The sequence below is a fragment of the Toxotes jaculatrix genome, chromosome 3 (genome assembly GCF_017976425.1).
Source record: "Toxotes jaculatrix isolate fToxJac2 chromosome 3, fToxJac2.pri, whole genome shotgun sequence".
Lineage (NCBI taxonomy): Eukaryota > Metazoa > Chordata > Actinopteri > Toxotidae > Toxotes > Toxotes jaculatrix.
This window is the reverse complement of record NC_054396.1, coordinates 22,907,435-22,920,772: the sequence shown is the minus strand read 5'-3', so window position 1 is coordinate 22,920,772 and position 13,338 is coordinate 22,907,435. Positions and strand designations below refer to the sequence as shown.

General features: G+C 41.5%; 1 protein-coding gene across 4 annotated transcripts in view; it reads right to left on the bottom strand.

The window, feature by feature from the left end:
- slc12a5a (solute carrier family 12 member 5a) overlaps positions 1-13,338 on the bottom strand; it is a 151,333-nt gene that overhangs the window by 96,306 nt on the left and 41,689 nt on the right. Inside the window, exon 1 of one of the 4 annotated variants that reach the window (XM_041032933.1) lies at positions 8,343-8,397. The exons of the other annotated variants lie outside the window; for them this stretch is intronic. Coding sequence (XP_040888867.1) covers positions 8,343-8,397 — 55 coding nt within the window. Of the gene's footprint in view, positions 1-8,342; positions 8,398-13,338 lie in introns of those variants that run through there. 4 annotated transcript variants of the gene reach the window in all.

Sequence of the window (13,338 nt, the reverse complement as noted above, 5' to 3'; positions counted from 1 at the left end):
CAGTAAAACTGCATTTCTTCTTTGCCATTGTTCACACTGACAGGTCTATCGAGTGGTGGAGCTGATAGACGTATCGCTATGCAAAAGGATGTTTAAAGGCATTTCTACATCCACTTATGGTAAAATGTGGGAGTGGAAATGAGCCTTGTGTATGTGCACCCAGTTCTACAAAGATTTATAAAACAGAGTCAGGCGTATGTGCGCTTTTATAAATCTGAAGAAAAAAATTTGAATGCATATTTCTGTCTCTGTGTGGACATAGTTTTAGTCATGAATCTACACACAGTATAAAGCGCCTAGCCCCACCAGTTTTCTCTAGTAAATCCAACCAATAAGAGCCACTTTTACTTGTTTAGCCAATATAAGCATGCACACACATTAAAAAAAGTCGCACACATATTCATGAATATCACAATATCCACACACATAATCAGGGCCAAGTACACACGTGATGGCATGCCCATACTGTATAACAACTTCCCTTTAAGATGAAAAGAAAAAAGAAAAAAAAAACAGTTTTTCAGTTGGCTGGTGGTTACCTTGGCAATTAAAGACAGAGCTGAGAGAATTGTATAGCCTTCTTCAGAGACGGAGCGAGAGATGGAGAGTGTGCCGTGACGCAGAGGTAACGTGTGAGCTCGGAAAGAGAGAAACGTGACTTCTCTCTGCGCTTTATGAAATGCTAATGATTTATCCACCAGGGAAATTCCCCAACTGAAATTCTGTAGAATCTATACGAAAGTGACTGTACCCCAGCTGCAGTTTACTTGCAGAAACCGATGAATGGCAGGAGAGAAGCAGTTTGTGCTGCATTTTGTTTGTCATGTTTAACCTCAGTGTAAAGGTTTCATATTTAGCAAATATATGGATCATTTCCAACAGCCCAGACTGTAACCATGGCAATCCACATTACCTACTTGGTTATTTTTCTCTCTTGAGCCAAATGAAAACAGCTTGATAAAATGGGATGAAGCCAGGCTCTGACATACACACATGCACGTACAAATCCATGTACACAAACACACACACACACACACACACACACATAGAAATGTAGTAACAGGGGTTATCTGGCTTTTATTTTGTCTCAAGTGACAGAACAGAGGGAGAAGTCTTTGTGTATAGAGTCAATGCAACGGCTGACTGTTGTGCTGCCGGGCCAGGTGGGTATCACAGTTCTGAGGCTGGTGTCAACCACACACCAGCGAAACCACTGTAAACAGGTATATGAGTGAGCGCAAATCAATATGTGGCTTTTCATTATGGTCCCATCTCCTGGCACAGGTCAGTTCGCAGTAATGCCAGATAGGGTGGAAATTGAGAGACTCATCAAGGACTTAGGTCTCTTCAATAACGAACCGGAGGAAAGTGAGGATGTGTCACTCCCCTGCTGATGTAGAGCGTGTGCTGTCTGCTTTTGATTTACTTTATCTGCTGTGTGCAGATTCACACACACACAGCGGTGCACCTGAACCAACGGATTCCTTTTGATGAGAAAACTGCAAATATTCAGGACAAAGTCGCATCTTTAAGACCATTAAAGGAAAATTCCTCCTTCAGATAAAGTGTTAAATCAACAGCTTGTAATACTGTAGTATATGGTATGTATTCAAAAGAGCTGTGTATTGATGTTGTAATCTACTTTTCTGTGCATCCACTTCACCTCAGTCTGTCTCATCTCTGCCTCTTCTACATGTTCTAATGATTTCCTACATTTCCCAGCATGTCTTTTGACAATCTGGAGAGAGCAGTTGTTTCACCCATGAAAAATGAATGCCCATAACTCAAGCATGTGTTTCAGATAAGGACAAATTTGTCTCCCTTTTAACAGAAAAGTGACTAACAATACATGAAGTAACCCTCCCAAATAAGCAGCTAAAAGCTTGTTAGAGAGCTACATCAAATTTAAAAAAATAAAAATAAAAATAAAATAAATAAATATAAATATAAATGTATGTATGTATATTGTTTTTCCTAATCACAATCTGCCTCAATAAAAAATAATCTCACGTTATGTTTATGTATTAAAATTAAATGAAATATTTAGACTTGAACAGTTATTTCCTACAGTGGTAATAATGCAGTGACAACCACAAAGGAAACAATTTTCAGTACATTTTTATGAAATTGGGGACAGAAGATGAAGGTCTCTGTCTTCAGCTTGGTCGAGCTTCTTTTGGCATGATTCATCTCTTTCCTTCACTTCCACTGATCTCCTCCTTCCCTCCATAAAACCAGCCATTTATTTCTCTCCGAGACCATTCATCCATTCGAAATCGTTTACCTCAGAAAACCTTGGTGCCTGCATTTTCCAACCACTGGTTTTGTAGCCGAACAGGGATTGGTGTATATAACAGGGTTTTGCTGTATAATAACAATTAAATTCATTTAGTGAATATAAATCATGCAATAATTGTATTTGTATTTTCCAATTGGCAGAATGAAATGTTCTTTCTTTGATTCTGAAACCCAACCAAAAGCAATGAAATCACTTTTTTTTTGAATTGTAAATTGTACATGTATAGTAAAATACTTAGACACAACCAAAGTTGATGGCAGTGAAATGCTAAATAAATAGTTTTTAGAAAAGGAAGGAAAACGTGTAGTGAAGTAGAACATGTATGACTAATGGTGGTCTCTTAAATTTTGTATGTGTGTGTTTCCGTACATAAGCCCCCAGTTTGTACGTGCTTTTGTCTGAGCTTCCCATCAGAACAGTATGAGTCAACAGCAAGCTTTGGGGAAGCAGAGCCCTTCACCGCTGATTATACTCTCCTGCTTTTTAATTGACAAACCCATGAATGAATACCCATCCATTATATCTGGACACCCACTACTGATACTCTAATTAGCAAGAAAATCCATTCATCAGCCCCATCCTTATATAAGCCATTGTATCCATGTTTCATTAATACGTACCTTTATTAAATTCAATTAAGTGATACATAATTAGAATCTATATTTGGAGCCATTTATATGATGGTGGCTGGTACACTGCTGAAAAATACCACTGACTCTCAAGCAGGTGATTTTAATGAGCATGGTATCAGGTGAGAAATCAAGCAAAAAATGTAAAGAACTGAGGGGGAATGGCTGGAAAGAGCTAACACAGGCAAAACAGTGGCTGTAAATTTCTGCAATACTAAACTAGTCAACAGTATTTTGCACAGTACGGAGTTTCTCCCCTCAAAGACACTGGAGTGTCTAATGAGGATTGCAATGTACGGCACCGTCCTGCTTCATAATTAATATGGTTGACATGGCAATAAAGTATTGAATGTAACCTAAACAACACCATAACGTAGGCTACAATAGGCCTATGTGTCTGTCTACTCATGTGGAGATGATACACTTAAGTGCTAAGCTACTGAAAATGCTTTTTTTTTTTTTTTTTGTGCAGCCAGAGAGCTACCTTGCCAAGTAACAAGTGCCTGTGGTTCTGTATTAGCCAGCAATCTCTCTCACTTAGTGAGCATTTCTGCTCCCCCTCTCTCTCTCTCTTTCTCCATTCACAGTAGATAAGTTGCAGAGAGGGTAGACAGAGAATAATGACGTTGAGCATGCACAACAACTGCTTCCCTAGGAGAGGGCCCTGGGGAGCATTTTGCAGTATTATGCAGTCAGCCATAACTAAAACATCATTACAACCCTTTCCACAGCCCTGACCAAGAGTACGGACTGGCTGGAGAGAGGAGATGGATGATGCATAGATGGATGGACAGACGGCTAGAGGTCGAATAATAATAATGATCTATTTTCTTGATTAATCTATACTGTTAACTGTTATACTCTGTTTTGTATATAAAATGTAAGAAAACAGTGAAATATACCAGCTATAATTTCCCCTGGTTGTTGTTAACGTTGCATGTTGCTCATTTGACCAAATGCTCTAAATCCCAATGATATTAAGTTTACTATCATAGAAAAGCATAAATTCCGGACAATATGTTGCATTTTTACTTGAAAATTATCTAAAACTAATTATTGAAGCAGCTGCAGATTCATTTTCTGTAAATTGACTGATCAATTACTCGACTAATCATTCCAGCTCTATGTATGGGTGATACTGTAGATGGAGTAACGTGAACGGTTTAATGTTTTTAAAACCAGTATCTCTAAAATCAGTTTAGTATCATGCATGTGACAAATGTTACCCATTCAGTGCATGTACTGTCAGTGCACTAACATGGAGGCCATTGCCTTCAGGTTGCTTCCTCCTGTGTGAAATCCAGTCATAAATACATAAACAAGGAACACGGTAAAGCTCTCCATGGGTGGATGCTGATTACATCTGAATCTGACGGAAGCTGAAGTGAAGTAATTAAAAAGCAGCCACTCAAACTTTCAAGTACAATCTTTGTATCTGAAGGTATAATCCTTAAGATTTTCATGAAATAAAACCTTGTTTTTGATCTTCCCTTATTTTAGCATTAGCCGTTCAATGTATTCAAATCCTGTTATATCCTCTCTATAATATTAGTCTTCGTTGCTAGCAGCAGAGTCTGTCAGTCACAAACTGTATTCAAATTACCCTCACGTGCACAGGGGATACACAGAAGATGATGCATGTTTGGTTTCTATCATTACTGTTTATAATTTTATCTCAACGACATCAGCCTCACTTCACATTTTGACATATCAGAGCTATTAGGTTAATGATAATACAAACCCAAATATTCCTTGTTCCAGTCATTTGAAATCAGCTGCAATTATTGTTGCAGTTATTATGACAAAATCCGTTTGTTTGGCTGCACTGTAAACAGATACAGCGGTCGCTCAAGGATTACAACTAGAAATATTTATCGCAACTTCAATAACTGTCTCCTCAGTCATTTCCTTGAGTTGTACTTTTGTCTCACAACCCCTTTAGTTACTATTTATGTTGGTGTATACAGTATTTAGTGCCTTTATTAATTTTTTGTATAATAAAAAATGCATACAGTATTCTAAGCTTTTAAAGTTTATTATCTATACAATTTATCTGTTATTGTACGCTGCTGTGACACTTCAATTTCTCTGCATGGGATCAATAAAATCTATCTTATCTAACAGAAGCAATAACGTTTATAATGTTTTCTAAATAAGCCTCCAGAGTGTGATCTGTCCAGAGTGAGCTGGCTATCAGTTGTCAGCTGACCTGCTGAACCTCAGACTGTGTCCAGGCAGAACTCACAAGCAATATTCAATTACGCACACGTACCAAAAAACTACTCACTCATTAAACCAGAGCGAATAAACTGAACTGACACATTAATGAGTGAATGAATACATAATTGAAAAATTGCAGTAACAAACATTTGGAGAAGTAGCATGAAATCGCTTCTGCTTGCTAACAAGAGCCCAGGCAGTTGAACATTCACAGCTCCTCTTAATAGTGCGCCATAAACAATGAGTGCTCTGACTGTCCGAGCAAACATCATTTACACTGTGGCTTATCGTTGTAATGATGACAATCAAAGCCTTACATGAAGCAAAAAATAAACCCTGACTCTTTCATCTCAATGTGAGCTAAAAAAAACAAAAAAAAAAAACAACTCCAAAACACAGCATACCACAACATCATTCTACACCTGCCAGGAAGGAAATGAACAGCTCCTCAACCCCCTCCACCTTTTGCCATCCGTCTCTCTGCATCACTCCATCTTTCAGACAGCAACAGCTTCCCTCTTGTGCTTCAAAAACAAGACATGCTCTGCCATTAAACCCTTTCTGTGCTGCCAATGGATCACTAAAACTTCACCTTTCCTTCAACTCTTGATTGCATCCCACCTCCTTCCACTGCTGACACTCCACCTCTCCACTGCTCCAAAGAGGAAAAATCTGCAGATAATTAACAATGTGGTGGGAGAGCAACATGACAACTTATGAATATGTAAATCTGAGAGTGATTCAACATGCATCCACCTCTCTATTAGTTTCTTAACAACTTTTTTTTTTCCCTGAGAATTATCCCTTTCATCTTTGCATGCTTATAAGGTGCACAGTGCAAAAATACACCCCTACAAACAAACACCCCCCGCCCCCCTCCACCCTGATGTTGTATGTAACTCCCTGTGCTGTCCTCTCCCGGGCTGTAACCCAGCCATGTAATGAAAGCTATAAATCAGCACCTTGGACAGCGCGAGGCAGCCCTGAGCTCCTGGATATACATAGTACTGGAGTCAGGCAGCAGAGAGGGGGGAGCCGCTTTCAGCACCGGGGAACAGCGGACAGCGACAGCCTTTGACATTCCTACTGTAAAGAGGCGAAAAGCCCTCCCTATCTGGAGCTGCCCTGCATAGTACTGATGACTAAACAGAGTTATTCAGGTTGTTGCACGGCTAGCTTAGCAGAGCTGTGATTCAGATGAAAGGGATGGGGGTTGGATGTGTGTGTGTGTGTGTGTGTGTTTATGTGAGTATGTGTGTGAGTGTGTAAATGAGGTCCTATCCTGATAGATGCTGCTACTGCACAGTGACAAAAAGACAGAGATAGGGAGAGAGTGACACAGGGAGAGAAATATAGAGAGCCTGAGAGATGTGCTGGGAGGAGGCGGTGGGGGGAGGAGGCGGTGGGGGGAGGGAGGGGGGGGGGGGGGTTGGGGGGGGCACTTATCCACCTCTCTGAGTGTCCCAACATGGCTCTGTGCACATTACATGCATGGGTTAAATCTATGCATTCCCTTGGAACAGATAAAAAGGGACAGCTGGAGAGGTGATGACTTAAAGCTACGCACACCTTTCAGCATGTGTGCCAACTTTAAAACACCATTCTACACACATGGGTGTTTACACATATATGTAAATCAGTAAATTTGGTAGTGGCAAAAGGTAGAAGCAAGCACAGAGACAGCAATGCTCAAGTAATCATATTAGCATGACACTTCTGGATGCGCTGTTTTGTGGCTTTAAGTCACGCTTGGTAACCTGCCCTCGATGGTTCCAATTCGTTGCACTTATAAACGGGGTCATGCTTCAAACCCGCCGCCAACCTCTTACAACTGCTGGCCATGCTCTCAGCGCACCATTGTAATCCCCCCCCACAAAAAAAAAAGAGATGCCCGCATTAAGTTAAATATTCATGTTCCCAGCGCTGGTCTATTTTTATCATTAAGCCCTCACAGGTAGGAGAAGCAGCATAGTGACTGTTCTCTCATCCGCAACCTGTCTCTCCAGTGTATCCCTGAGAGCCCAAGACTGACAACAACAGGGAGATTTGTGCCATAACACAGAATGGGAGACATGAAAGAGTAAGGAAAAAAAAGCTGAGACAAATGTAGAGAGCAAAACGGAAAAAAAGAAGGCAGTGAGGGAGTGAGCTGGGCCTTAAGAGAGAGAGAGAGATACCAGGGACTCTGATACCAGGGACTTTAAGAGCATTCATTTGACTTAACACTGTTCAAAAATGTGCAGTGCTCGTCACTTGTGCTTAGAAGAATAGGTTCAAATTCTGCCGGGGCCTGAGAAAGTATGTGCTCGCTGCTGAACAGCCGGTATAAGAGCACTCACATCACAGATCTGCACAAACCAGCGACCTACAGGTTCTCTCCAGAGAGCCTGCTGAGACTGAGGACTGGGCTGAGCGATGGGGATTGGATGGAGGGCTGATTTTGACAGCTGGGGGCGATGGGATTAGCGGCAACGCTGGGTTGGTATCTGTAATTGTGAGTGGCTGTGTATGTGTGTGTATGTGTATTACTGTATGTGTCTGTATTATTGTGTGTGTGTATGTGTGTGTGTGTCCACATGCCCATACCGCCTGTCCACACAGTGCCATATGTGGAGTGAGTATTTACATTGCCATGGAGAATGGATGAACTGTAGGATGGTTGCACCAGAAAATGCTACATACTACGTGTGCACGTGTGTGATTGCATGGTTGTGTGTGTGTGTGTGTGTGAATGAGTGCCTGTGTGTGTATTATTGCAAGTGCGTGCGTGTGCGTGTGCTAGACAAAGCTGTAATGCCCCTATGCTCACCATCCATCGTATGGAGTGAGCCCATTACTATTCCTGTCACAACAGCCTTGCAGTAAGAGCAGCAGCAGAGGAGGCAAGCAGGCCAACCACCGTACGATGCTGTAACAAACACACGCGCACACACACACATGCACGCACAAGAACACGCACACCAACTTCCAATAACCACTCACTGCCATCAGGTTGTGTGTCTAAACCTAAATTCTGTATGTTTTGTGTTTTGTGAGATATTTCTCTGTCACACATAATTACTCCTCCCTCTATTTATCTGCATATGTACAGAATCTGTGTCTTGCATTGCCATGTGAATGTCCCCGTTTATGCATATCTGCTTGTGTGTGTTTGTGCATGTGTGTGTGACTGCATGACACATCCCATCACTCACCCTGGCTTTGCGCTCCCCCGTCCCCCTCCTCTGTGTCGGTCAGGTTGTTAAGCATCCCGGCTCCTCTACGGTACTCTTCTTCAGCTGCGGTCACCGATCAGGCTCTCGGCAGCTCTCCCTGCGTTCCACGCACTGTGATACAGCCACAGAAATCGCGGGGAAGCAGCGCAGAAAATATGCCAGCCGGATCCTCCTTGCTCCTCTTCGCTCCTCGCTGCCCGTAGGACGCACGAAGAGAGGCAGCAGAAGAGAGAGAAGGATTTTTTTCCCCCTTTGTAGATCCTCCTCTTGACGTCTCTTCTCCGCTGGCTTGTAAGCGTGACTCTCTCACTCTCTCTCTGTTGCTCTCCCTCTCTCTCTCTCTTCCTTGCTCTTCCTCTTTCTGTTGCTCTCTCTCTCTCTCTCCAGAAGGGGGAGGAAGAGGAGGAGGAGGGAACAGGGAAGCTGCAGGAGTTTGGTGGATGATGGAATGCCTCAAAGCTGCACACTTGCTCTCTCCCTCCGTCCCTCTTTCCTTCTCTCTGTCTCTTTTTTGCCTTTCTCACTCCTGATTTGGATCTCACCCACTCATAGATATAAAAAAAAACCACTCACTCTCCGCTGCTCAGATGATGTTGCTCAGTCATTGCAGCCGCCAAACTGATTGCATATTCAAACAATAGTGCGATTTCTTCTGTATCCATTCCTCCCCTCCCTCCCTGCCTCTCTCCTCTCATCGCAGCTGTCAGACAGAGAGGTGATTGGGGAAGCAGAATTGATGCTGTTAGAAGAGCGAGCAGGCGGTAGCCTCACTGCTCTGATGTTTTCTGTCCACAGAGGTACATTATGCATCGGCTTCTCCTCCTGTCGGCTTTGTAATGAGCCGCCGCGCTCACTTTCTACTTTAATGTCAGATGCAAATAGAGCCTCTGTTTCCTTCAAGGGATGAACAAGCCCTATCAACATCATCTGTATGCAGTTATGATAAACATGGAGAGCCATGTACTTGCACGCACATGGAAAGACACACAGTCTCAGCATTAGGGTGCATTAGCAAGTGGTTCTGCAGATGCAAAATTGCAAACACACACTTGCCTTTGTGCTCTCTGTTTATATGCAGCTAACAAAACAGAGTGTGGTTCTTGATCTTTTAATTTTTTTTTCTCCTTTAGCATGTGGAGATATTTGGTTCCAACCGAGAGGACCTGCATACTGTATGGCGGCGGCACAGTATTGAAGCCTCACTGTCAGTTAGACTGGTCTCAATTGGATCCACGCAGATTCGTTTTGATCTGGAACACTGTGTACCATGAATAAAAATGTGTGCAGTATGAAGATGCTCTGATTCTGTGTATGTGTGTGTGTCCGTGTGTGTTTCTATGTCCCAGCAGTTGTGATCCAACACCAGAGATATGAAAGCAATTAATCTTGGTTTTAGTCATGGTAGCGCTGATGCACTGAATAGATTTCAACAAAAAGAAAAGGAGGGAAAATATAACTACATGCTCGGCTCCAGCGAATAAATTTATTACCAATGTCTCAAACAAAACCGGGTTTGTCAAGGTATAATTACCTTGACAAAGAACCAATACCTTGAAGCTTGGCAATAAATTTCTTCACTGAGCTCTGTGTACAGATACATTTCTCTCTCTTTGTTCATTACTACTCACACCATAGCCACCAGTTTGTTTGTCACAACAAAAGACACGCACAAATTGAAGTATGATATCCATGGGAGGAGCGATTTTGCATTTACCAAGCTGAAACACTGAGGTGGTTAAGTTGTGTCCTGAATGACCTGCTCATCATTGTTTAATGTAGTTTATAGTAGGTGTAATTTCAAGAGTGCAAAGTGATGCTTAAATGTGCACAGCCTACCATGAAATTTAGTTCATTGTTTGCTACGCTGGTTCTTGCAACGATCAGAATGGCAGAGACTTTTCTTATTTTTTGAATGACATTGAGTTAAACAGACTCTTAATTCAGTACTTTGTAGAAGCAATTACAGCCTCAAGGCTTCTCTTCAAGCTTTGCACACCTGGATTTAAGCATTTTATCCCATTCTTCCTGGTGGATCTTCTCAAGCTCAGCCAGACTGGATGGGACTAATCTATCTTCAGGTCTTTCTGCAGATGTTCTACAGGGTATGAGTTTGGGCACTGGCTGGGTCACACAAGGACAGTCAGAGACTTGTCCTGAAGTCATTCCAGTTTTGTCTTGGTTGTATGCTTCGCGTCATCGTACTGAAACGTGATGTGTTGCCCCAGTCTTAGGTCACGTGCACTCCAGGACAGGTTTTATTCAAGGACCTCTCTGTATTTGGCAGCATTCATCCTTCTCCCTGAACAAGGCCCTTCTCACTGGGTTGCTCAGTTTGGCCAGACAGCCAACTCTAGACAGAGTCCTGTTGGTTTCAGACTTATTCCATTCCAAAATTGAGGCCACTGTGCTCCTGGGAACACTCAGAGCTTTAAAAATGGTTTTATACCCTTGTCCAGAGGTATGCCTTGCCACAAAATTTTATCACAGAGGTCTACAGAGAGTTCCTTGGACTGCATGGCTTGGTTTTTGTACTGATGTGCAGTGTGAATTGTGGGACACAGGTGTGCGCCTTTCTAAACTATGTCCAATCAGTTCGCTTTACCACAAATGGACTCCAATCAAGTTCTACAGGAAAATTAAACTGGATAAACCTGACCACAATTTGGACAGCCACAGCAAAAAGCCTGAATCTTTATATAAATGAGAGGTTTCGGTTTTTGATTTTTAATAAATTTTGGTCATAACAGGTTACTGAATGTAGACTGAAAGGCAAAAAATTCAATTTTATCAATTTAAAATTAAATCTAAAACACAAAATATATACAAAGTGAAGGGGTCTGAATATTTTCTGAATCCAGTGTAGATGTAGTACTGATTCATACTGAACATCTTCTGTAAACAGTCCTGCCCTGCAACAGTCAGTTAATCATCTACTCCACAATGACTGGCCATTACTGCTGTTGTTTGGAAGAGTAGTAAATGGTTAACTTAATTTTGCGTTGTGAATACCAAGCTTCTGTTAAGCTACATCCCTACATACAATAGTATGAAGTCTACGCAGCTATTTTTGTCCTTCACCTATTTTTGTTGAGTTGTCCATAATGTAATAAAGCACCATGTTATGGTGGCAACTAACACTCATTTTCATAATCAATTAATCTGCCAAGTATTTTTTTTTTATTAGTGGTTTAATCCTTTTGTCTATGAAACATAAAAAAATGCTTTCAGCCTGTTCAGACAGACAGCACAAGCAGGGCTGCTACACTCACATGTAACATACTTGACACTTCTACACATATCAAAAGCACCCTTTTCATCCGGTGATCTATTTAAGCTCACTCCACTGACCTGCCTGAGGTGCTGCTGTTACACCACCACACCACATCTTCAATGCAGCTGCTTACATATAGGATTTAATCAGCCCACATCCACTCCTGCACAGACATAGCAAACTAAGTTATTAGTCCCGGTGGTGTGCGGTTATCACCACTACCAATCTCTCTGTGTGCAGGTTTAAATGTCACAGCCTGGGCATCAAACTGTACTGTACAAACTCTGAACTCAGATATCGATATAACCATTCCATGTGAGATGGCTGACTGAAATGAAAACTTATTTTGAACACGGCCAAACCAGCTGACGTTAGCTAACAGACTGCCAAATCTCTGCAATATTTTTGATTAAGACGCAAACAAGGTGGGCAAAGAGCCAACTGTAATTTTGAGTAATTTGTTGTTTTACATAGTTGAGCAATGTAACATCTTGTCTGACAACCCTGACACTGAAATGGTGCTTTGTCATAACACAGAGCAGTAATTTGCATTTTCTACATCAAAAGGTTCTCAGCAGCTTTTCAACATACTTGAAAAGCTGTGCATCCCACCCATGTAGCTCAGTACTTAAGCTGCTGACTCATATATGGTTCCATCAAGTAATGCAAGTATGAATTATTTACATATAATGCTAGGGCATAGCATAAAACCTCTATTATATAATCTGCTGTTGAAATAGTCCTAAACTCTCAGATCCTAAAAGACACATACATTTTCAGTTTGTCTGTTGTGGATGCTTTTATTTACAGCTAGCACAAAAAAGACAGCTGGGAGGGGAGGGAAATGTTGAGGTTTGTGGAGAGGAAGAAGAGAGAGAGAGAGAGAGAGAGAGAGAGAGAGAGAGAGAGAGAGAGAGAGAGAGAGAGAGAGAGGGATCGATAAACCATCTAAATAAATCAAGGGACAGATGTAAACATGTACTCTTCAGAAAGATGATGGAAAAGAGATGTGTTTACCTTAGGATGTCTGTCCACTGCAATAATCAGCCAGTCACCACCGCATTTATACCAGTCTGTTAAAATATTTAAAAAGGAATCACCATTCACCCACTGTATTCTCACCAGGCAAGATTTTCAGAAACACCCACTACAACAACTGCTACAGAAAACATTATGGCATCTGCAATATTTCAAAACATATATATTGTGTTGGAACTCAAAATGTGTTGATTTGACACCAAAACTGTAGTTTTAGCACCATTTATGTCCAAATATATGATGGATGACATGAATATATTGTGCTCCAGGGAAAAGAGAGGTAGAAATATAGGAGGACGACAGCAGACATGCACTGAGTGCACTGGAGCAGAGGGACCTGCTGGCACAGCATCTGTTTTCCAATAGAGACTGAGCAAACAGAAAGTTCAGTTAGAGTTTTCAAAATCAAAGACAATTTATTGACAAACGCCAGATCAAGTCATTATAGAGAAAATTGTTATCAAAGTTTAATGCCAAAACCAGATTAATGGCAAAAAGTTGTTAAAAAGTTATTTCAAGCAACAGTAGTTGGAGGTAAAACTTCAACATTCAGTGCACTTTCAAATTTAGTTTTCCATCCAGGGATTTACAAACAGCACAGATTCAATAAAACCGATCTGAGGTGAACGTGGCTGGCTTAAAGAGCGTTTCAAATAAAACTGAGCC